Source organism: Pleurodeles waltl, chromosome 5, assembly GCF_031143425.1.
Source record: "Pleurodeles waltl isolate 20211129_DDA chromosome 5, aPleWal1.hap1.20221129, whole genome shotgun sequence".
Taxonomy (NCBI): Eukaryota; Metazoa; Chordata; class Amphibia; order Caudata; family Salamandridae; genus Pleurodeles; species Pleurodeles waltl.
In genome coordinates, this window is record NC_090444.1 from 1,776,330,132 (window position 1) to 1,776,356,945 (window position 26,814).

Genomic DNA, 26,814 nt, shown 5'->3' on the forward strand with positions numbered 1-26,814 from the left:
TATCTTTACAAACCCTACAGAACTCTATTAAGGTCTGTATTCAACAATTATACTTACTGTGCAGTGTAACGGGTATGATTAAATGTAATGTGATACAGTGAGAGTATTCACATGTATGTATAGAGTTTCTGGCACAGGGGATTGTTGCTTCTGATTAAATCAGCGTTCTCTTCAAACACATGTGTACATTTTCAGTGCAGCACATAGTGCCTGCAAGGTGCTTTAAGAACATTGGCTTGCCATAATACTCAATATATCTGTTGTGTATGCCGTACCTGTTAGAACGTGAGCTTACCATGCAGAGCACAGGAGAAAGCGTTTCCTCACTGCCATTCACTGGTCTCCAGCAGCAAAGGAATTTGGAGAATAACAAATTGTGACTGTAGTTGTGTGTTGCCATTCAACAAATTAACTGTCCCCAGAAACTTGTCATTAGACAGTACGTTAGACCAATCCTAACTTGGTATTTTCCCCAGAGTGGCAACGAAGCAATGAAAAGCCCCATACCTCAATGCTGAACAACTACACCTTTGTTAAGTCAGACACACTTGTTGTCCTGCTTCTTTGTTGGGTCAAGCCTACCAGAGAGGGCAAGCTGTCTGTTTGCGAAAGACCTATTGAGAGCTTCCAAAGGCTTACACCACATCCCCACTGCTTACCATTCGAGGGCGTCATTATAACGTCTGTTTGCTTGCTTCTTAATCTTTGGCTTTCCTTATCCATCTTGTGTTTCTGACTCCCCTGGAACATAGCCTCTTTACTATCCCTCTGAGTGGCTGGCTTCCGTCATTTCACTGCTGACTTTTAAGGAACTTGTTTTCTTTTTCCTATGCGCTTCATGACAGTGCATGTGTTTCCCAGCTGTCTCCCTCATGTGCTTCTTCTCTGCACTCCGTGTTGCGCTCTAACTCATGGGCTTTTCCCTTGTGTGTTTTTCCATGCTTTTTTCCTCCTCCCCCACCATTTTTTTTTTTTTTAAACACCCTTTCTCCCATTCGCTCTCCCGAACAGCTCCCCACACACTCTTTTTCTTTTGTTTTGGAGGGGCAGGCAGCAAATTGCTGCCAGCCTCTATTTAAAAAAAAAAAAAAAAAACTTTTCACATCTCTTTCCCCAATTTTTTTTTTTTACCAATCAAATCTCGAACCGGTAAATACAAAAAATGGCTCACACGATATCTTGTAGAAGCGCGCATGCGTGCACCTACATAATGACTGACACAGCTGGGTCATCGTGCTTTTTTCTGGTTTTTATCATGCTGCACAGCACTGCCAAAAAATGACTTTTCATGATGTGCAGCATCGCCAAAAGGCACTGGCAAAGCCAATTGATCCCAAAGGCGAAATCCACTGGCTTTGCTAAGGCTTGCTTTTGTTCTAAAAATGAATAAGAAATCAAAGTACATATTAAATGCTTTATAAGTCTTTAAACAGGAGTGCCACCCCAGTACACTAAAGGAGATAAGGTGTATTAAAGCACTTAACAAGTAAATCCCCCCTTTAGACTTAGATTGGACCACAAAGGAATGGAGTCCAAAAACCTTTTATTCTCAAAAAATGCCGTAAGTCATAAAGATCTGTGCATTACAAAGAACCATATACAGCATGTCCAATTTGGAGGTTGGCATGCATGGGTGTACCACCGTTTCTCCATGCATGGGCTGATTATTATTTTTGAGCTCACTGGTTGTATGCGGAGTGGGACCACAAAAGGTCACCTCTCGCGTAATTTAAATATCAACATGATTTACGAAGCAGCGCATGGGATGGCCACTATCACTTGAGGCAAGGATGGCATGAGCATGCATTAAATAATTTAAGCAAACAATCTGTGATCCTGAATTCTACCCCCTAGATTTATGTGCCAGTAGCGGCGTTAACATTTCAGAAAAAATGTTTGGGCATTATGGAAGTCAAGGTTATGTTTGGTCCTGAAAAAGGTGGGGTAAACCTATAGATCCATTGCGTCGACACTTGTTTAGTTACATTACATTTTATACAACAGACTAATTGACAAAAGGTTAATGACTTCAACAGAATGATATATGATAAAATATCGTAAGGATGAGCACTTCTGTTATGCTGGAGAGCTGCGTTTTAATGAGGTTTTCATTAGCCTATTAATAAATGGTATATTTTTGAGAAATGTTATATATGCTTGTGTGTAATACATAGGAGATTTCTTGATAATACAAGGTTTTTGGTCTATTACTTTCTGGTCCACTATCACTGTAAAGGGGAGTTTGCTTGTTGATTGCACGTTAAATGCTTGCCTTCTAGTAGATGGGAATTCGTGGGTACCACTACAGTAAGTATATATTGTGGGAACGAGTGAAGGACAAGTAAACGGTCATGTTAACCTATATACAGGTAGCATTGTGCGCGCATGGGATGCCTTTGAATCATGCGTACACGCTTGCGGTGACAGCGCACTTCACATCAAAACGAGAATAAAAAACAGCATTTGATACAACACAAGAACAATAGTGCAGGAGATGGTGATGGGGGCTACAGGACCAGAATGGTGTTCCACATCAACAAGCACACAAGTGGACATCCACCTAAACTGGGATCCCATGGAACCACCTCATTTGGCCCAAGCCAGTGCTACTGCGAGGTCAGAAAGGCTCTGTGGTTGGTTGAATTCTGACTAAGCAACGGGAGCACGCTGAAAGGTTATCACTGCAAGCCCAGGAAGTGGCTCTTCAGTGGTATTCTGAATTTGGTCTGTGTGTTCTTGGCAAGCTAGTTATAGACCAGCAGTGAATTCCAAATCCAGAGGAGCTCGTCGGAGTGGAATGCTTCCTGAACTTCGAGATCAAATGTGAACTCAAGATAATGTCGTGACATGGACAAGAAAGGAGGACCACCCTTGCTCTCCGGTCCCTCCCCAGACACAGCTATTCCTTCATCTATCATTAGGCCTCATTAAAACAAAGGACAAAGGACAAAGGAAAAACAATGTATACCGCTCGAAACAATAGTCAGCACTGCTCTGAAGACAATACTCAATAGAAACTCAATCATGACGGCTATTTTAATGACATTACTCGGGGTTATAAAAATAACAAGTGATAACTACGAATGGATGCGGTGATCTGTGTTCAGAGGTGAAGGCCTTTCGTTCTTTGCATTGTTTGTCTTCACAATGGGCTTGACTTCGGGGAGCCTGCTGCCCCAGTCCGCTTCCGGTCTTCTCCATACGCCCTGCTGCAGGAAGGGGCAGGTTTTCCAACCAGGAGTCTTGGTGCAAGTGGCGCCTTCTTCTGGGACACGGTTTACACCGAGCGGATCTTTTTCTTTTCAAAGAAGAGGACGTGCTGCTTCACTGTAAAGGTTAAAGGAAATTATCTTTCAACAATGTAATGTGTAAAATAAACTTTACTATTAGTACATTTTGTCATTGAGAAGAGTGTTCCACGAGTTTCTTATCATGCATACATTGCACCATGTTGTACATTTTTGGGCACCTATTTGCCTCAATCGCCTGGTTCAAAACTTACATTGCCAGTGATAACCAGTGCAAATTTGGTTTTGCACAGACTGGTGCGAAATTGCTTTATTTGGAAAGTTGCCCAACACAAGGCCAATCTCTTGAATCTGGCAAATGTTGTTTTGTCTACACCACACGTTTTTTCACTGCAAATGCCCTTACCACATATTTTTTTTGCCACATTTCTGGACAACTGTTAAAGGCTTCTCCTAGAATGTTCACACATCAGTCTTTATCATTGCCTGAACCATCAGAAGTACTGGCCAAGAATACACACTGACAGACCCTACTGGCCCCCAAAATATGTTAATATTCTTTAGTAGTGGGGAGAGTTTTGACTATTCCAATTGTTATTGTAGGTACAAATAATGCAAGGATTTTGGACAAATTAGAATACATTCTCTGCATCTAACTCTACTAAGTCCATATTCTAAATTATTTTGTAAGACGTTAGAACGAGTAAGAAAATCAAATTAAACAAGCAGCCAGTAGAGAGTCTACTGCACAAAGAGATCAAACAATTGGTGGACGACTGATTTTCTTTATCAAAGCAAAAAACTGTAATGGAAACCAAACACCCATCTAGGAACCATAGTGAAGGGACGGCATACTAGTGCTGTGCATCAATTAAAAGTTCCTTTACGCAAACATCAGGGCTTGGAAAACAGATCCCAATGTGTGAATCTTCGAATGGGGGGTATCCCAGATGTAGATGCAAATGCAAACATGATTCAGTGGATAACTTCTGCTGCGTCCTCAATAAGGACCAAGATCACACTGTTCAGCAAACACAGAATTTCGCCTCTGCCAGAGATCACGGACTACTACTAAGTTCACCTCAGCCTGGCAAAATACAACACACTATCACTGCCTTTTTCCAATAATTAAACATTGCAGAGAAAATCTTAGCCTCTGCTCGAGATCCCTGATGGACATCTACTCAGGAAGGCTTTACCATTCCCATTTCTTGACTGCCTGGAAGACTACAAAATTCATTGAGTGCTTTTATTCCTGAATTTCACTCTCTTTTTATACTGGTTGCTCTAACAGCCGGCTCAAAATTAAAGGGCAAGGCTCAATTTAGATTGTTACAGTGGCATCCCATATTTCCTTTCACAGCAATGTTAAACACACCTGATTTTCCAGAGATCATAACACACCCAATTCAGTAATCTTGTCACTGACTACCTCATCCCTGCTCAGCTTAGTTTAGAAGGGGCAGGCAGCACAGACACCGACCACACTGCCAGGATGTGTCAACATACATCCACGAGGGAAAGACGAGTCACCCAGGACGAGATGAAAGGAGGAGGGAGACGCAGTAAAGGGGGCAGAATGGAAAGAGGGGTACAGGGAAGGCGCTGGGGGAGAAGAGAAAGAGAAGCTGATAGTAAAGTACTCATCTAGGGAGGGTTATCAAACAAAATAATTAATAGAAATCCAAACAATGGATGGTACACAGGGCTCAGGCTTCCTTTAATTTATGCAAAGGTTTCTGTATTAGGCTGGAATATGAATGGCGTTAGGAAGGGGAGTAAACAAGCCAAAAGCCAGGATACTCTTAGAAGCTTACCAAACAAAAGCAGCATCTTGGTTCACAAGAGGCCCACACCAAAATGGCAGATTCCAGGAAGTCCTTTTAAATGTAGCAAAGGCTAAACTATACCTAACGTTTGGGATGTTACGAGCACCTCAGCCCCTGCAGGGATTACATGGATCTGCCTTATCATTTTTAAAATAACTCTAAAGTAATTCCTTCTAGAGCTGATAAAGGTGGTAGTTTGGCAGTAGCACAAATAACTTCTTTATAGGAATATAACCATCTCACTCTTCTTTCATTACGTGCTCCAAGTTTTGATAAACATGTTTGTATCTCTTCTTATACAGCTGTTAAACGTCTCTGGGCCGGTTATTGTTAATTAGATTTTTTATTTTAGAAACTCATTTTATTGAATTTTCTTCAAAGGAAAAGACAAAGAGACACAGGTTTCGCCCATAACAATGTTTGATCTGCAGCAGCATATCCATCAAAACCACCCCATAGATATCTATTACGTTATGGTGAAAAGGATCACATTTCCTTTGCTAAAGCCCATAGCGTATGCCACCTAGGCTCAATCACAACCCCTCTTCCTAATGAAGATTTTAACTGCATCCTTGATACCACCAATGCTGCTTTCACAGGTCAGAAGATTCTTACATATTCCCAAATTAAACTAATTTATCTATTTAGGTGGGAATTTAGAACTTCCTCCTATTTTCTGGGACATACATTGTCACAACTGTATGCATGCGGTACTTGTATAATGTGAACCAAGCCAAAGGGCGCTGGAGTGCTTTGCAGGGTCAGCGTCAAGCCTAGATTCAATGAGGGATGTGGAAGGTTGCTGGTTATTGGATTGATACTGTTTGTGATGTAGAGTTGTGCAAAGAGGTGGGGACTTCAGCTCTTTCCTTGACTGCAGCATTGAGCCTATACTGATGTATAGGAGATGTTGTTACACATCATGGGTGCAGGAATGGAAAAGGCCTGCTGCCTTGTTTTTTCTTTTTTTTACAATTCTTAGTCTCCATTCATATGATGTGCTGGCTGTGCAGAGAGCCACCAGGGAGAGTGAGCTTCACAAGATACGAGGAGCCTCTAGTCATGAGGGCTTTGTAAACGAAGCAGCTGGTTTTGAAGATGGTGAGGGTGGCAAGAGGAGCCAATGTTGCTGCATCAAATGGGGATGACATGATCATGTTTCTTCCGCCCCTGGATCAGACATGCTGTGGCATGTCAGTGTGGAGTCTTGAGGACCAGGGAGCATGGCATGACCCCTGGCCACCAATTTTGAAGTCCCTCTCTGAAAAATAATGTAATCTTTCTTTAGATTTGAGAGCCAATACTGGACCGTATTTGTGTTTTTGGACAATGTGTTTCCTAAACATGAGGTTGGTGTCCAAGGTGAATTCAAGTGGCTTGGCATTCAGTGAAATTAGGGGTTAAAACATCAAGGTTCATGTCATTGAGCGACGTTTGTTATCCTTGGCAAATAACAAGAATCCTATCTGGGTTGGGTTGAGGGTTAGGTAAGCACTGGACATCCAGGTCTGGATGAGGTGCAATCAGTATTTGATGCGTTTGATATCTGGAGCAGGGGAGACTTTCACGTAGAGTTGTGTACCGTCTGTGTTTTGGTTAATTTTGATGTTTTTATCTGTGAGTAAAGCCAGTAGGGGCTTTTTGTAAAGGGTGATGATGACCAGGGAATATTTGGAACTCTGGGGGACTCCGCAGGTGACAAGGATCTTTTGGGACGTGGAGGTGACCATGTGAACAAACTAGTGTTGTTTGGAAAGATAAAAGGAGGTCCAGTGAAAAGCAATGGCAGGGAATTCCATTCGGAACTCCAGAGTGTGGCTCAGGGTGGGATGGTTGACTGTTACTAGGGCAGCTGAGAGGTCCATCAATATCAGGAGATAAGGATCCTCTTCATCCATGGTCAAGAGGGTATTGTCTGTGAAGTGACGAGTACAGTTTCTGTGCTGCAATGTGATCAGAAGCCACATTGGTAGGGATGTAGGAGATAGTATTGATGTGATTTTGAAGTTGAGTGCAGACTGCTTTTTCATTGATTTGCCGACGCAGGGTAGGTGAGTGATGGACTGGTAGTTGGCGAGGTCAACAAGGTCTAATATACAGTTCTTTAAGAGTGGGAAGATCTGGCTTTAGGAAAGATGCCTTGAGTGAGGAAGGCATTGACAACTGTTAGTAGTGGTGAAAGATCTTCCCTGGGGACAGCCCTGATGAAAGATGAGGGTGCAATATCTAATATGAGGGGCTTGGTGAGAGTTGAGTATGTTGGTGAGATTGGAGTGCAACTGCCTCACCTGAATCAGCCTCTTCTGAGCATTTCTCGGTGGTAGACATGGGTAGTTTGGTATAGCTAGGCCCTGAGCAACAATAGCCTGGGGTGCTTGGGATGAACTTCCAGCTACATTAACCCACTTGGGAAGCAGAAGAGTACACCAACAACAAACAAATTGGGTTTTCAGTAGTCGCCTCATCTGGAAGAGTCTGCATTACCTCTGGGCCATGGTAAAAGAGGGAAGGAAGGAGCAATACATTGGTTCAACAATACAAGTGATGCTCCACGACTTCACTGCCACTAGATCAAAACATGATAAAAAACTTTTCTGTGAGTTTAAAATGCTTACAACACGGTGGCTGTGGCAATTCCACAATAACTTACTGAATCCTTAACTCTAGGAAGTTTGAACTCAAAGGTCCTTGCATAGTTCAGAATGCTGCATCATACCTCTCCTGTTTGACTTTTTTCTAATAGAATCCGAAATTTTATCCACTAGACTCGACATTCTGAAATCACTATAAGTGTTCCACTTGTTTTTGTCTGCTCCCCTGCAGAGAACAAAGCTGTGCTACACAGCACACCCCCTTCCGGGGAATATCTACTGGCCCACTACAGGCTATGGCTAGACCAGTTATTGTTGGAGGCTGTTTAATAGTATAGCGCCCGATACCCAAGGTCCTACAAAGCCCCAGAAATCAGTGTGGCATGGAAGTGCTTGCTTCAACATGGTGGAGTCCATGGGTGATCCAAATGGTGTTCTCTACGAGGACACAGTGTTTGCACTTAGGCATCCTTAAGGCACATTAAGGATCGACAATGTGCAATTATCTGCCTAATGAAAACACCGCAGCCTTCATTTAAGGAAATCCACATGTGTACAGACGGAGGCCTTCTATCCTGGGGTTGCTTTTATGATAGCATAATGCGAAAAACATTAAAAGATGGCCTTTGTGCAGGCGCACCACAACCTTTTTTTGGGGTTAAACGTTATTATTCATTTACTGCTCCAGGATGGCTCGTGTATTTTCAAACACCTTTTTAACAATAAAGTAGGTGTGTGATGCCGGGAAGAAGAATTCGAGCAGCCAGATAACACAGGCATTGCTGGGCCCTTAGGAAAAAACAAGTGAGGGAGTCAGCAGTGGGTGTGCGATAGCACCAGAGGGGTCATAAGTGAGAAGAGAGCTTGGGGGAGCAGGGATTAGCAGAAGCATAGTTAGGGAGAGGCAGATGACAAAAAAGCCCCTCACGCAACTGAGTGGAGGAGTGCCATAGGAGGCAGAAACAGACATGAGCGACCAACAGAATGAGACAGGAGATCCTATCTCACCTATTGGCCGACCTAAGATGTGATGGACATTGTCTAAAGCCAATGGCTTCAGACTGGAAGAATATAAAAATCTACTCTAAGTAAACCTTAGCATGTAAACTTGAACTGTAAATGCAATTGCTTGTAGGCACGTATACGCTGCAAGAAAGGCAGGGGACAACATGTATACAAGGTTGTAAGGTTGATAAATGAAGCAGTCCTGGGAACTAGAGGAGCGCTGGTCCCGGGTGACGTGCTCCTTTTGCCAAACGTAACTGTGGAGGTCTCGATGTCTCATGCATATTTGTTTTCCCTATTCTTAAAAGTGAACTCGTTTCATCTATCTTCCCATGTAGTGCCCCCCTCAGAAATGACTTAGAAGGAACGGAATTGAAGTGATTTTTCACACATTACCGACTGGATCATTTCTCCAGAGCACCAGCTTATCCTTTAGTCGGCCCCTCTTTGTGACAAAGTAGTATCCTGTCCCTGCTGCACTCATCATCTGTACTAGGATCGACCTAAAAATGAAAAAGATATGTTAACTGGCATCCTGGGATAGATACCTTTCATCGGACTTGGAATCACAGGAGGGGGACTGGCCAGGTCCAGTTGGTGAAGGAGCAGTTAGGGGAACAATATAACTCACAATGGGTTGGTAAAAAAACAAGCTAAACAGTTTGGGGCTGATTCATTGCCCTTTTAGGGTCCAACCACAAAATAACTGCTTGAGAAGCCCTCGTCATTAGAAGTGTGCAAAGATTGTTTCCTTGCAAAGTTTCGAAGTTCAAATTGTGAGGTTTTAGGATTTCCCTGATTTGGTGTGAACATTGTTACTCTTGCAGCAACTTAAGTTGCAGAAGATAAGCTTGTGGGTAAACATTTTGCATGTGTTTCCTATCTTGACTGGGTTTGAGTAGAGTGATCGTTATCTCGCAGTGCAGTGAAAATATGAAGCAGTTCACAGAAAATGTGTGAAGGCGGACCTAAACCCAGAAATTTTGAAAACTTAATAAAAAGAAAACAAATTAAGAGCTTCATTGGCAAAAACAAAATCTGTGCACACCTCCTATTCAACATTGGTCCATTAATTTACTGTTTATTGTTAACTTACATCATCTTATTTGATATAAAAAAAAAAAAAAATCAAAGTCTCAAGAACAGGGGCTCCAGTTTGGGTTATGCTGGACAATTTTAACTCGAAGTTTCTGAAGTTAACATTTTCCAGCATGATAAAGAGTGGACCCGAGATCCACTTTTTTCCTCAGTATTAAAAGGTACAACTTATAACAAATTTCAAACAAATGAAAATAAGAACCAAGTTTAGTCTGTGGCAGGGCGTGTGCAGGCTCTTCATAGGAGTGGCACTAGCACAATTATATTACGTACGGCACATATTACTCCCACATGAAAGATTTTAAAAACTTGAAATTTTGCTGTGTTAAACAGACTGAGATGGATGAAAATCATTTACTAACATTTAATTCAGTAATACAGCAATAAGGCAGGGAAATGGCACACACCAGTGGACAGAAATATGCATCAAAAACAAGAAAAAGAGATGGTAATTACTCAAATTTTGCGACCAACATAGGGAAGATGTGCACGATGTGCAAACGAGTTGCACTTTTCAGTGGAGAGGGTTGTGAAAGACATTTTTTTTAATAACAAAGAACACATTTGCACCAGTGGTGGGGGTCACAGTTAGTTCCTGCATATTTCTAGCATCTTCTCATAGACTTCATCGCTTCTCTGCTCAGATGATCGAATAGCGAACCCTGCAGAGGACTAGGGATACTGCTAGTAAGAACTGGTAAGATTTTGTATGCGAGTCCTAAGTCTCCTTTTTTACACTAACCTTTACTCACAAGGCACGTGAACGATAGTGCTCTGGGTAAATTTAGGTTTTATGGCATATGTGGCTGTAGATACACATGCTCTCCATACTACTGCGATCTCGTGTTGGGTCCGGAGTGGTGCAAGTTGTTTTTCTTTGAAGAAGCGTTTTGAGTCACGGGATGGAGTGGCTTCTCCTCTGGATGATTCTGCGTATGGTCACCAACTCCTTTGTTATATTGTTTTTTCTTCAACAAAAGGTTCTGATGTGTGTGTGTCTTCACTCAGTCTTTCGACTCGCTCCGGTTCAAAATCTTTCCTTCTGTCTTCTCTTTTTCGACTGTATTGTATCTCAATGGCGCATTCCTTTCTAAGCATTCATCTCGAATCGTTGGTCCAGGCACTGACCGTGTGCCCTCTGTGTCATCCATGCCCATCTAAGGCCTACCTGACTGCATGGCACCGACCACTATGGTGAGCTGATGGAAAGAATGTCATTTTGTTCCTATCCTCGGTGCCATGCTAAATTTCCCCACACCAGCCAACATCTGGTGTGCAACCTGAGCCTCTCCCCCGACCACCAGGAAGCTACCTGTGATGCCTGCAGATCTTTCCAGTCAAAAACGACACTTAAGGACCGAAGAGCTTGTCGACTGGAGATGGCACACAAGACTCTGGATGACACACCAGATGCGGTAACATCTGCACAACCCGTGAGTGCCGTATCCCCTCCTACCCAGCCAAAGACTATGAAGAAGCCCTTTGTAGAGGTCGCCAGACTGCCACTGCCATCAGGCCATGGGTGGATCCAAAAATCAGTTTTCGCTGCCCCGCCCTCCCACTTGACTTTGAAAACAGCCAAGACCAAGACACTGTCTTCAGCTTCGACCTCCGGCACCTCGGTCCGAGACATTGCTTCCATCTCGGTCCGAACTTCAGTTCGGAGTTGAATCTCTACCGCCTCCACTTTGGTGGCGATGAAATAGCACAGACCAAAGACGTTGGTGCTGAAATCCTTGGATCCGAAAACATCGGAGCAGAAAGATTCCAGTCAGTCTTTGGCTACACCTTCTCATGCAGAACCCAGTCTAGAGACTATAGATGCTCATCAGTGCCGCCTCCATAGTCAGGAGGGTTCAGGACGCATTATTGCTTCTCCCTATGTACTGCTCAAAAGGGAGCTGTCTTTCCAAGAAGCTTTGGACACTTCTCCACCTCCAAAGAAAACTACCAAGGAAAAGGCCACCAGCACACCTCACTAGACTTCTCCACCACCCCTCCTCCTGATCCACTTTCTCCACCACCCCCTCTTCTCCTCCACCTACCTCCCCTCCTCATTCATCTGCCTCGTCTACTGCAGGAGATTATACCCCTTAGGGATCCCCTTTTTATATTAGGGAAGATTTGGGTGGGACACAGAATGACCTGGATCCATGAGGCATTTATGACCCTGACCTCATCCTGTCCAATGATCTGGATTTGTACCCCACACGTCCCTCACCAGTAGAGGATAGTACATCCTACCAGCAGGTAGTGGCAAGGGCAGCTGCTTTCCACAACATGGAGCTCCACAGGGGCCCTACTGAACAGGACTTCCTGTTCGATATGCTTACATTTACCCACAGGGATATCCAATTTCTCCTGATGCTCCCTGGCATGCTTCGTCATGCTGAGGAAATCTTCAAGGAGTCTATCCATTCTAGGGTTATCACCCGTACAGTAGACAAGAAATATAAGCCTGCTTCCTCAGATCTGCTATACATTGTGTCACAAGTCCCCACAGTAGTTAATAATGCACAAAAATGTGCCAATAGCCAAGCCAGAGTACTCTCCTTATGACAAGGAGAGTAAGAAAATAGATGCTGCTGGCAAAAGAGTTGCTGCACAAGCAGCTAACCTCTGGCATATGCCAATTCACACGTGTTACTGGCTAGATATGACCAGGCTCACTGGGATGAAACGGAGGAGCTCCTCCAATTTCTCCCAGAGGAGCACCACAAGAGGGGGGCAGCAAATTGTTGCAGAGGGGAAAACAATAACTAATAATGCTATACGCTGTGCCCTAGATGCTGCAGATACTGCTGCACACAACATCACTACAAGTGTCAAAATAAAAAGACACGAGTGGCTCCGATGCTCTGGTTTTTAACCAGAGGTACAGCAAGCGGTCCTTAACATGCCTTTTGATAAGGAGCATCTTTTTGGCCCTCAAGTGGATACTACCCTTGAGGAGATGAAAAAAGACAAAGATACAGCTAAAGGCATGGGTGATTTACAGTCCCCAACACAAAGAGGCACTTTTTGTCACCTCACTATCAGAGGTGCTTACAAATCAACATCCTCCGAGGTGTCTACTTCCCAAACTAGGCAGCCTTCACCCTTCTATTCTAGGCGTTTCCACAGGGGGTTCTACAGATGCAACAACAAGGGCAGAGGTAAGAGTGTCACCTCCCAAGGCTCTTCCTCCACTGCAAAGCGGTGACTATCTACATCTTCCATCCGCTCACTCCACATCCGTCGCGGGACAGCTTCAAAATTTTCATTCAGAATGGGTCAAAACTACCACAGACCAATGGGTCCTTTCCATTATCCAACATGATTCTTTACTGGAGCTCATTACTACTCCTCCAAACATTCCCCCTCGCACTCACAGGCGATCCCACAAGCACCTCATCAAGCCTGTTCTCTTACAACACCAGGGATCAGGGATACACTCCCTATACTTCCTCATTCCCAAAAAAGGTGGCTCTCTCAGACCTATTCTGGACCTCAGACCATTAAACCAGAACACTTTCACATGGTTACTCTTCAAGACATTATTCCACTTCTGCAACAAGGCGTCTTTAAGACAGCGCTAGATCTGAAGGACGCCTACTTTCATATTCCCATCCAACATGCACACCAAAAATACCTAAGATTCTTTGTTACAGGTGAATATTACCAGTTCAAAGTCCTGCCTTTCGGGGTCACGACTGCTCCCAGAGTCTTCACAAAGTGCTTAGCTGTAGTTGCTGCACACCTCAGAAGATAGAACATACATGTGTTCCCTTACCTAGATGACTGGCTAATCAAGGCCAGTACCCTACAACAGTGCCAATATCACACTCAGTTGACAGTTACACTCAATTTTCTCCAAATCCCACCTCCATCCCCTTCAGATACAGCCTTATCTGTGAGCTATTCTCAATACAGAGTTGGGGCTAGCATACCCTAACCCTGCCGGCATTCAGAGTTTACAGTCTCTTCTCCCCCAACTTCAGGAGAATCGCACATACACAGTCAGAACAATTATGCACCTGTTAGGGATGATGACGTTCTGCATTGCCATCATTCACCATGCCAGACTCTACATGCGTTCCCTACATCAGAGTCTGTCTCGTCAGTGGTCTTAGTCACAGGGTCACCTGGAAGATCTAGTGTTGTTAGACCACCCTACTCATTGCTCTCTGCAATGGTGGTACACCATCAACCTGTTGAAAGGGCGGCTTTTTCAGGAACCTGTGTCTCAGGTCATTCTGACCACAAATGCATAATTGACGGGATGGGGCGCTCACCTTCAAGATCTCACAGTACAGGGCCTCTGGGATCACAGTCACCAATCTCTACATATCAACTGCCTTGTGCTTCAGGCAGTGTTTCTAGCCCTGAAAGCATTTCTTCATCGCCTGTCTCAAGAGGTTGTCTTAGTTCACACGGACAACATAACAGCAATGTATTATCTCCAGAAACGGGGAGACATGGTCATCCCAATTTTAACAAACCTCTCAGACAATATGAAAGAGGGCTCTCTACCACCACATTCACCTGGTGGCAGAGTATCTCTCAGGGACGGACATCAACTTTGCAGACCTGCTCAGGAGGATGCAGCAAAAAGTCCACGCATGGAAACTCCACCCACAAGTCCTTCAAAGATACTTCGCAAAGTGGGGGACTCCTCACATAAACCTTTTCTCCACAGCAGAAAACTCAAAATGCCCAAGCGTCGCCTCCAGGTATCCACAACCCTCTATCCAGGTGCAATGCTCTATGGACGAATTGGTCAGAGATATTTGCTTACGCTTTTCCACCACTTCCTTTCATTTCATTTCTGGTTCGGAGGATCATGCAAACTTCTCGCACCATGATCCTTGTAGCTCCCACCTGGGCGCGTCAGCCATGGTTCACCACACTTCTGGACCTATCAGTAGTACCCCACAAGAAGCTTACCAACAGGCCAGACATTCTCACTCAAAAACAATGACAAATCAGACATCCAGACCCCAGGTCACTCAACCTTGTGATATGGCTCCTGAAGTCATAGTTTGGTTATTTAGGTTTGCCTGCGGAATGTATGGACGTTCTCAGGGAAGCCCGCAGACGCACAACCAGAGCATGTTATACTACAAAATAGAAACGTTTTGTATGCTACTGCCAATCCAAACGTACTGACCCCATTAAAGCTACTGTTCCAGACATCAATAGTTTTTTGCTCCACTTACAAAAGGCAAATTTGGCTTACACTTTCATTCATCTACATCTTGCTGCTATAGCTGCATATCTACAGAACAGACAACATAGGGCCAGATGTAGCAAAGGTTTTTCCCCATTCTGTGTCTATGGGAAAAAGTGTTCGTACATATGGCCCATAGTTTCTTGTTCGGAATCCCAGTCGTTAAAACTTTTATGGAAGGTCTTAAAAAGGCTATTCCCTCAGGGTGCATCCTGCACCACCCTGGAACCTCAATATTGTGTTTACCAGGCTCATGGGCCCTCGTTTTGAGCAACTTCCTTCATGTCCTCTTCAATTCCTTTCTTGGAAGGTGGTTTTCTTAGTTGCCATCATATCACTCAGGCGTATTAGTGAGCTCCAGGCCCTAACCTTGGAAGAACCTTTTTTCTAAATTCATTAGACAAGGTGGTCCTTCGCACAAACCCGAACTTCTTAAGTGGTTTTACAATTCCAGATCTACCAATCCACTGAGCTACTAGTCTTCTTTATGCAGCCTGACTCTGTTGCGGAAAGAGCTCTCCACACTCTAAGTGTTAAACAAGCACTTATGTTTTACATTAACAGAACCAAAGACTCTAGGAAATCTAAACAGCTCTTTGTAGTTTGTTCACTACCTCACAAAGGCAGTTTGATATCCAAAAACAGCATAGCTAGATGGATAGTTAAATGTATATAGACTTGCTATGCTAAAGTAAAGAGACAGTTACCTGTTACCCTTAGAGTACATTCTACTAGAAAAAAGGTGCCACTATGGCTTTCCTTGGAAACGTCTCCATAGATGACATTTTGTAAGGCAGCTACAATGCCTACACCACATACACTCACAAAGCATTACTATGTGGATGTACTAGCACGTCCGAAAGCCAACATAGGTCAAGCTGTGCTACGAACACCTTTCTAGTCAACTGCAACTCCCACAGGCTAGCCACCGCTTTTATGGAGGGACTGCTTTACAGTCTACAGCCACACATGCTATTGAACAGAAAATGTTACTTACCCCGTAAGCATCTGTTCATGGCATATAGGGGCTGATTCTCACCCTGGCGGTAATTACCGCCAGGGCGGAGGTTGGCGGTAGCACCGCCAACAGGCTGGCGGTGCTCCGCCGGCATGGGGATTCAGACACCCCCTACCGCCATCCTGTTCATGGCGGCTCTCCCGCCAAGAACAGGATGGCGGTAGGGGGTGCAGCGGGGCCCCTGGGGGCCCCTGCAGTGCCCATGCCAATGGCATGGGCACTGCAGGGGCCCCCGTAAGAGGGCCCCGCAAAGTATTTCAGTGTCTGCTTTGCAGACACTGAAATACGCGACGGGTGCAACTGCACCCGTCGCACCTTCCCACACCGCCGGCTCAATTCTGAGCCGGCATCCTAGTGGGAAGGTTGATTTGCCCTGGGCTGGCGGCCGGCCTTTTGGCGGCCGCCCGCCAGCCCAGGGCAAATGTCAGAATCACCGCCGCGGTCTTTCGACTGCGGTGTTCTGACGGCGGTACCTTGGCGGAAGGCCTCCGCCGTCCGCCAAGGTTAGAATGACCGCCATAGTGTGGTAGATTCACATGCGCCCTGCCCCCCCAGACGCCTGTGGCCATTCCAGTTACATAATATTTCTACATATGTAGTTACATTTGCATAGGCACCTCTTTCTCTATACTTCTTCTACACTCCTTTTCTCACCCGCCTGTGGGAAAATTATCTAACAAAGGAGTCGATGCCACGCACAGTATCACTGAGAGGAAGAATCGCTCGATTCTGTGACTTTAACTGCTTCTTCAAAGAAAAACAACTCACACCACTCCGGACCCAACACTAGATGGCAGGAGCATCCAGGGCATGTGAATCTACAGCACTACATGCCATCAAACAGATGCTTATTGGGTAAGTAACATTTTCCTTGGGTGTTGTCTTGTTCTGGAGCACAATTATTAGAATATTTTGAAACAAATACTGTAAAGACAACACAGATATAATTTATTATTATGAGGTACAACTAAATCAAACCTTCATCTTTAATGTCTTATAACATGTTACATTGAGATTCCTTTAATAAAAGTCCAATTCAAAATTAAAGATACATTATGCCACTGGTAAAAGGAAAGCAGTCTGTGATTGGTTGTCTTTTATACATGTAATTGGGCAGTCCCTGAAAAGGTAAAGCGCAGAGTGGATTTGTAAAGCCTTTTTTAATCAAACGACATGACAAGAACATAAAAGCAGGTCTTATACCAAGCACTGGTGATACATTTCATGTTGTTTTTTTGGGTTGCCATTAGGGTGATCTTAAAAGATCATGAACATTTTTTTTTTGTCTTCTCCAATATGTTGCTTAATGATTATTGCACCTCATGGCCATATGTTAGATGCATGCATGCTTTTATGGAAGAAAAAAAGTTACACTAGAAGATTATAGTTTTGATCTGTAGCCAACTTTAACTAGGACAAGACTGCAGTTTGTTTTGAGGGTGCATTGATCACAGTAGTGAATACATTTTCACCATAATTCAAATATGTCACTAAAGTTGGTGGTTTTAGAGGCCAACAGTGGTCATAAAAAGAACATGCATTCTTCTTATGAAGAATACAGAATGTATTTAGTTCTATACAAATCTAAAATAAGAAAACAGAATAATATGCATATGATGACTAACAAAATTTAACAAGTTAACAATGAAACAGGATGTGAATGGTCCTTGTTGTAGCTCAGCCTGGGGTCCAGCTACACATAAGATAAATACTGTGGCAAAACCCCATTACAAAAGCAATGAGTCCCTAATACATCACTGAATAGCCTAAGTGTGGATCATGTACAGTCTGGAGGAAGACCAGGCCAGTGCTGGGTAAACCTTTGTTACAAGCAATCACTTCCCTCAGTGTATCCGTGCATTACCACAATGTGTTTTATTTTTTGCTCTAAGGCATTTACTAGAATAATAACATAGAACGTTTCCTAAAAATTATTCTGGTTTCTGAAGGGGAAAATAAGAGACTGCCAGTTCCAGTGGTCGCAGATAGAAGAGACTGTAAGGCTTTTTCTTGGGGTCCTTGGTGGCCAGAGTTTACTGGGCAGTATCCTGTCCAGCAATTAGGAATTAGGCAGGGCAGGCAAACGCACCCAGTGAGGAATCAGGAAGCCCCCCCACTGACAGCAGGCAAAAGGGGTGTAGTAGGCAAATGCTCTGTGCCAGGCGCAAGAGGATTGTTCATGACATCTCAACAAATAAACAAGGGAAGCAGATCTCTATCGAATACCAGGACAAGGTAGATTCTGAGGCCCAGTCAACAACAAGAGCTCCCTTTGATAGTCCAATGACAAGAGTTTCTACAACTAATCTTAGATCATCACATCACACATTTCCGCTACAGACGATGTCTCCTTCTAAACTAATGGTTGTGAGCACTTCACCAATACTCAACTCTGCTCACATTAATTACAGGATAGAATATAACTTCTAATTAGGAAATAACAGACAAAATATCAGTTGCCAATAACAAGCTACAGGGAAATTCTAGACATGAGTTGCAAACCCACATAGAAAAAACAAAAATATAGGCACCACTCCCCCTCTGCAGATCACCCTGGTTCTTGCACCAATGAGAGGGTGGTCTGCTGATGCACACGCAAAAGTCCATAAATCATGAATGATATTTACAATCAACCAATGGCTGATGAAATTGGGCCACCAATAATGTGAATTCATGCTAACATCAGAAAGTGGCTGGGAGGGGCTAGCTACTGCTCTCCTCTATACATTGTATAGATTGTTGTGGCTCAGTCAAATTACTCTCCGTCCAGACCTAAATCTGATTGTGGAAAGACAAAAACAAATCAGAACCGCTGAAGGAACCGAACAATCTCGATACAAACATTTCACGAAATGACCAGGGAAAACATAATGTTAAGATTACAGATCAAAGGGTCTCTATGCTAATTTGGGTGATCATCAACTTAGTGTTAAAACAGCAACACCAAGATAGTCTGAGTGGGATCAAAGAAGGTGTTCTGTTTTTGAACTCATCTGGAATTTTCTGTGAGTCCCACTCACCCATATTTTATCTCATACATTTCTACGTGGTCCTGCTAGCTTTTCAACCATCATTCTTCTGAGATCCTTTATGTAGAAAGGAAAACACCCAAAATTGCAATTAAGAAACTCTAATTCCCCAAAGCAAAACAAGGCGTTCATTTCTACAGTGTCTATTAAGACGCAGTTAATTCGGCACAAGTTTACCATTGGCAAACTGCACTGCACTGCACAACCCTGTTGCCCCTCATGATCATACTCAAGGCCTATTACTGACCCTCTCTTATTGATTATAGCCTCATCCAATTACAAGTGTAAAAGAACACAACCTTATCCCATCTCCGCTGAGTAATACTGAAATACAGCAAAAGTACCTATCTAGTGAAGGTGGAAAGGCTCTGCAAATCTATATGGTTCAGTAGCAAACTCAAAATGACCAAACAAAATCCATTTTGGAACTGGTGCAAGATTAAAAGCATTTCCACCATTAAACAGTTCTTCAAAAGGGATGCTCTAATTATTTAACAGGCTTTTATTTCTCAGTTTAATTTGACAGACAAACCTGTTTGTGCCCTATTCCAACAGGTTTTTAGAGTTACATTCAGCTTAATTTAGTAGGAAACAGATTGTAGCACGTATGAATCGTTCACCACCTTATCTATAACCAAAATACACAATCATAAAGGAATAGTAAGAAAACCACCACATCTTTGGAGTATTTCTCAGTTTGGCTCATGGCTAACTTATTCTATACACCCTGGATAGAGCAAATACAAAAAGAAATTTGGAAAGAATCAATCGATGCTCCAAATACGCTTTATTCTCCATACAACAATGTGGTCACTGAATTAACTTCACAAAACCATATTCAGGAAATACAGCTGCTGATGGTGATGCAGTAAAAGCGGTCTTACAATCTAGCACATGTTGTACTTATGCCAATAAATTAATTATCAATTGGAATAAAGTCTCATCTGAAAACATCAACATTATTGTCCCACAAACCAACCTATTGTTGAATAAGCTCAATCTACAAACTCTCAGTACAAATTCAAAGATTGCCAGAAAAAAAAAAAATCAGATGATTAAATAGTCATTGCAATAGCTTTTCAAAAACCCATTATGACCAGCTGGAAGCTTGTGGTGCAGCCATCTACTACCAAATCTATGATCACTATAAATCAAAAGCAAGATTAATTATTATGAATTACCATGATATAGGTCTGACTCATAGTGGACCCAGTTAGCCAATTGTTAGAAATGGGGTCTCTAGTTGAGAGTCAGTTTTTCACCAAGTCCAAGTAAGGACCCTCACTTTAGTCAGGGTAGGGGGGGATACACAGCTCAGATAACCCCTGCTCACCTCCTTGGTAGCTTGGCACAAGCAGTGAGGCTTATCTCAGAAGCAATGTGTAAAGTATTTGCACAAATTCATAATGTAACAGTGAAAACACCACTAAAGGACTCCACACCAGTTTAGAAAAATAGCCAATATTTATCTAAATCAAACAAGACCAAAATGACAAAAATCAAATATACACAAAAAGAGATATCAAATTTTAAAGTAAAAAAAGTCTTAATCTACAAGAATCAATGGATGCGTTGTTTTGGCACAAAGTACCTGGTATGCATCAAAAATAAAGCTGCAGGGGTGAAGGTGCATCAGAAAAGCAAGCAATGCATCCATTTCTTACTCTCAAGTGAGGCCATGCCTTGATTCTTTCCCGCCAGGTAAGCGATGCATTGATACTTCCCTCGCAGGGAAGGGATGCGTTGATTTCCAGGCAAGCAGCCTCGGGTCTGAGCGGTGATGTTGAAGATTTGATGCCCAGGCATATTGCATGGAAAATCGGGACGCACAGCAACGATTAATCTGCGCTGAGCTGGTGATGTGCTGACTTCTACAGCCTCAAGGCAGGCGCTGTGACAATTTTAGAGTTACGAGATTGGTGATGCGTCAATTTTTCTGCCCCTCGGCTTTGGTGCGTGGATTTTCACTCTGGTTCTACCAGCTTCTCCTTTCCAGGGGCCTAAGGACTGGATATAGCACCACTTGGCAAATCAGGGGGTCTCAGCAAGAGTGTCCAGGTGCTGGCACATAAGTCTTTGATGTCCCTCAGTCCAAGCCCTTGGAGAAACTTCACAAGCAGGATACACAGCAAAGTCCAGTCTTTGTCCTCTCTAAGGCAGGAGTAGCAACAGCAGGTCAACCCAGCAAAGCACAAACAGCAAAGGGATACTACTCCTCACAGCTCTTCTTCTCTGCAGAGGTTCCTCTTGATCCAGAAGTGTTCTAAAATTGTGAGGTCAGCAGTCAATACTTATACTCATTTCTGCCTTTAAAGTAGGCAAACTTCAAAGGAACGTTTTTGTAGTGCACAAGACCCTGCCTCTTCCTTGCCCTGCCCTAGCCAAGCTCTAGGGGGTTTGAGACTTATTGTATGGGGTCAGGCACAGACCATTCAAATGCAGGTGTAAGCTCCTCCCTCACACTCTAGACCAGGAAGACCTATCAGGATATGCAGGACATGTCTCAGCTCCCTCTGTGTCCCTGTCTAGAGTGAATTCACAAACAGCCCAACTGTCAGTCTGACCCAGATGTGGATTGAGAAGCCAAGCAGAGGCACAGAATGGTTAAGCAAGAACATTCCCACTTTCTGAAAGTGGCATTTACAGACAGAATCTAAAAAACAATTTTACCAAAAGATATATTTTTACATTTGAGTCCAGAGACCCCAAACTCCACACCTCAATCTGCTCCCAATGGGAAACTGTACTTAAAAGCTATTTAAAGGCAATCTCCATGTTAGCCTATGGGAGAGATTGGCCTTGCAATAGTGAAAATCGAATTTGGCAGTATTTCACCATCAGGACATGTAAAACACACAAGTACAAGATCTACCTTTTAAATACACTGCACTCTGCCCATGGGCCTGCCTAGGGCCTACCTTAGAGGTGCCTTACATGTACTAAAGGGACGGTTTGGGCCTGGCAAGTGGGTACACTTGCCAGGTCGAACTGTTAGTGCAAATCTGCACATGGAGACACTGCAGTGGCAGGTCTGAGACATGTTTACAGGGCTACTCATGTAGAGGGCACAATCAGTGCTGCAGGCCCACTAGTAGCATTTGATTTACAGGCCCTGGGCACCTCTAGTGCACCTTACTAGGGACTTACTAGTAAATCAAATATACTAATCATGGATAACCAATCATAATCAAAATTTAGATAGAGAGCACTTGCACTTTAGCACTGGTCAGAAGTGGTAACATGCCTGAGTGCCACACACCAGTAAAAATAGATCATTAAAAATAGGAGGACGAAGGCAAAACGTTTGGGGATAACCCTGCAAAAAGGGCCAGGTCCAACATCAATTATATGAAAATCAGTTATAAACAAGAAATCACACTGCCAGACACTTTGGCGAGATGCATAACAACGGAAATTGCCCTGATGTTTCAAGCCTCACCTAGAATTATATCATTTTTTAAATTAACTTTTCACCATCATAGCCCCTTCACACTTTCACCTGTCACATAATCACGGACAATAATTGTCCCTACTTTGTCATTCCTTGCCTTCCCCTGTACTCCAGTACATCCCGTGCATAACCTCACACCTCATATTTGAATGTTACCCCCAGTCACACAATAATAACTGTATATTTCAGCCAACTCTTTGCACAACTTTTCTAACAATATCTTTGATGGGAAGCCTTGACTCTTCCATCGATATTGCTATTTTATTTATCAATTGTAAGGTCCTCTGTATGTGCCTTGGATTTATCACAGCAAGGTGTAACTTTTTCCCTGTCTTAGCAGGATGATCATGCATACAAACTGAAGATAGGTTTGTGACCAGGTCTGAGACACAGGGTGAAGTTCTGAGGTCTGGGGGGGGGGCTCTATGTGCACCCTCTATATCTAACATTACTACTGTCAGCTCTGATGGCTATGGAGGACTTACCATGGGTGAAGGTGCCAGGGCCAGGACAGGTGATTTGAATTGCAGGGCTTCTCCGGGATATTGGTGGGATCCTTTGAAGTGATTCAAGCTTGTGTGTGGGGGCGAGAAGCCTGTTTTGAAGCTTATGGAATTTCTACTGGCCTTTGAACTGAATTGTTACTCTCAATATGTTAAGAAATAATTAAGTGGAGCAGCCTCCCTTTCTTCTGGTACCTTTATTCTGGGTTTCTCCAGACAGGAGAGATTAAGATCCACGCCATACCCTTGCTCACACTTGGTGACAAAGACCTCAGCTGGACCAATCCAAGCGGAATATGCAAAAGGAGTAGAACTGCTCAGAACTGGTCTCTGAAGTGGCTGTTGAAATACACAATTAGTGTCTGCAGCTTCTGCATAAAGATGGGGCAGAAACGGTTTGCCAAGATTTCTTCCCCAGACACCAAGAACTCCATACCAGTGGTGATCGAGAAACTGTTCTGCTCCAGGTTTTCCACTGCCAACTCCCCTTGCCGTGTTTGGGATTAGAGCATGGGAAACTTTGACAAGAGTGCCAGGAAGGGCTCCTTAGATCCTATTTCGAGGGAGAGAACTGGAAGTGATCTAAAATAAGGAAAACATTGCTCGTAAGTAGAGGGCTGTGAAGGAGCCAAGGCAGGATGTGCCAAAGACGCCCACTGTCGCATCACAAAGTATCAGAGGGTGAGACCCAGAAATCTTGAGGTTACACCATAATGTGGTCAGACCTAGGGCACTAAGGAATTTGTGCCAGTTAGAGTTCTGCTGCAGAATTAAGCACCAAAAAGCCACGAAGAGCTAAAGAAAACCAAACGACAAGCGATGTTCCCCATTAAAAATAAAGAACCAGGAATACCGGAAGAAAACCACATCGACTGAGAGGCTTGCATCCAGTACTCATGGAGCCCACAAAGATTTGGCACCTAGCTTGTTTGGGCCCAAGGAAGAACCCAAAGCTCAAGATCTGAAAGCCACAAGTATATGACTCCATTGTGGCTTCTGCACACCACCGGCAAATATGCTGCATGTACACCATTTAGAAGGGCGAGGGTAGGAACCTCACTCTTCGTACCCTTGGGAGCCATGCGGTGCACAGCATATTGAACAGTATCCTGCACCACGGGAATGCAGGTACAACCTTCCTGCCAACAGACTTGAGTGAAGCAGGATTCCTACCAATGAGGGGGGACAGATACTCTCATGTACTGACCCACAGCCAAGTAAATACTCTCCAGGAGTCCTGCAAATAAATTATCCCTCCAAGGGGGCACCAGACTTTTGATCAAATGCACAGAGAGTAATCAAAACACTTTCTCGGGGGACTGGTATATGGTGACTCCCCATTAGTAACCGAAGGGTATTAGAATTAATCTGTATAATTTACTGATTCTGGTATTATGTACAGTATTATGTGTGTGAATTAAATAAAATATTTTAAAAGAAAAATCTGTGGCTGAATATTGAAATATTAACGGATATTTGTAGTTTATAGAGTTCTGTATGCCTAACTAGCATCCTCCCACCTCCGTGAGTAAGCCCTGGACTGCTCAACTTTGCTACCCTGATGATCAGGTGCTAAACTGGTGGACTTGGTGCTCAGTTTTGGCTCGATAGTAAGGTTAAGCCCCAGACTACTACTGGTAAAAAGCTCTTATTGTCACAGTTTGAGCCCAGTACCCCCTACTGCACTGCCTGCAACAGCCCAGAAATGGCACAACAGATTAAACAGACACAGTTGGACATAGTTCTGCTGCTGCTCGATGAAAAACATAACTGAAAACGACGTGCGATGCACTCTATTTCACACAAATGTATGCACCATTTAATTATCTTTAGTCTACAAACATAAAAACTATACTTACTTTGATTTGGCCTTGGCAACTGTTTTTTTTCCAGGTGCATAGAAGAGAAAGAAAAGAGGTTGTGTCACGATCTTCTTTTATGAAAAGCATACTGCAGATGCATATCCGGGTTCACAAGTAAAACATGAATACGTTTGTGTATCAATTACATTCAGAAGTTATAAAGTGTGACATCACAATAGCAGTCCGTGGCCACAAAGATGTGGGCAGTTGTTCTTCAGATGATTAAATGCGAACACGGTGAGAATGTTCCTGTACTACTACTCCAGAGATATTTTGAATCCTTCTTTACCCTTCGGAATCCACTGCTGCATCTTCATGATCTGACTCTGATTTACCTGCACAACCATTTAATTTGCAACATTTGATACTTTTCTATCCTTAATACCTTCCAAATCCCACTTTCCTCTCTCGCTTACCTCGTACATCAGACCCTTCTCCTGTCTGACATGTCCCTTGCTAGTTTACCTTTTGTTATTTCTTTTGAAACGACCCTTTTTGGCTGCCATTATCTCTGTTGACGTTAAGATTATTTTTGTTGGCTGGCCTTTTTTATCTTGTTTACCATTTAATTATTTATTTGATCCATTTAGGTTTGACTTAAGGAATGTCTTTTTCCCGTATTTATTGATGCTAAATCCTTTCAGAAAAATAAGAATAAGGGACCTTGGTAGACTTGCTGTCAAAAACCGGATTTTGCGACTGGTTGTTAAATAAAAGTATGCTAGCACCGTGGATTCGGGGACAGATTTCATTCACCACGGTAAAGTGGTATTTGCTATTTTCTTTGTTGGTCCAAGTAGAAAGGCATATAGAAAACATTACATAAATACATTCAGCTGCTCCCTAACTTCATTAAGTTTTTAGTCTCAAAAAGTACAAAGTGTCATTGTAGTCCCGACCACTGAAGGTCACTCCTTTGCGTGCAGTTGGTCTCCTTGTTAAAGACTAAAATGCTGTGACTCACAGTTGTGTTAGCCTATGTTTAAAGCGGGCTGACCAACTGCCCCATGCTGTAGTGGCCATAGGAAAATGTGAATAGCACAAAAAAACACCAAAGGGAGAAGGTGGCTTGCTAGAAGTCCACACATGTATATGTATGATATAATATTATTATAATCAAAAGGGCATGGCTAATGTAGGGCGTACAAATGGAGAACAACAACGGGAATAGGGCTTGGAAGTTTGGGCCCTAGAATAAAGTGCACCCCCGGAAGTCCCACCCTCATGTGATAAGTCCCAATATACCAGAGGAAGAGTCGTGTGTCAAGAGGTTTGCAACCATTTCGCCCTCCAGCACCTCTGTGATGAGCACCCCAGTGAGAGTCTGTCATTGAGGACGCATTCTCGGGACCCTGATTCTTCCCTTCTCCCAACACTTACAGTTCACGCCGGTTAGAAACATGCTTCACTTTTCGTCTTGCCCCTCACGGTCACTGCGCGATATCACAACTACTTCCGGGTCAAAGGACACAGCAGGCAGAGACAGCTTGTACAGAAACAATGAGCGTTGCCGGGCAAGTCACGCGCGTCATAGGGCGTTCGAGTGAGCGCATGCGCAGTGCTCCTCTGTCGCTGCACGGCCCGGCGTCACCGGTAGCTTCAGCTTGGGGCTCCGGGAATGGGACCAAGAGAGGGAATGAGTTGGTTTGGGGGGGTCGACTTGCTCCATGGTGCTGGGCTGATGAGTGGTAAATGAGCGAGAGCCGGGAAACATATCAAGCATTTGCAATGCAATGGGTCTCGCATTTGCGCGAGTTAGAGCTATTAGCGTTGTCATTTTGTAACTGGAACTTTCTCGCTACACAAACTGAAAATAAAAAGTAAAACAGTTGACATATGCGAACCTTTTCAAAGCGCCGCATTGAGCGCGAAGGATAGAGACTAATGGAAAACGAAGTTGGCTCGCAGTCAAAGTTAGTGGCAAAAGTGCAATTATCCATGTAACAGGGTCGATAGCGAAAGCATTGCGAA

At 43.5% G+C, this 26,814-nt stretch overlaps 1 protein-coding gene across 1 annotated transcript; it reads right to left on the bottom strand.

The window, feature by feature from the left end:
* Positions 1-3,018: 3,018 nt before the first annotated feature.
* MRPL33 (mitochondrial ribosomal protein L33) lies at positions 3,019-26,362 on the bottom strand. The gene is made up of 4 exons (XM_069236224.1): positions 26,224-26,362; positions 24,841-24,859; positions 9,070-9,176; positions 3,019-3,327 (listed from the first exon to the last, which is right to left on the bottom strand). Exons 1-4 carry the CDS (start codon positions 26,243-26,245, stop codon positions 3,278-3,280), a joined length of 198 nt encoding a protein of 65 aa, XP_069092325.1. The 5' UTR covers positions 26,246-26,362; the 3' UTR covers positions 3,019-3,277.
* Positions 26,363-26,814: the final 452 nt, after the last annotated feature.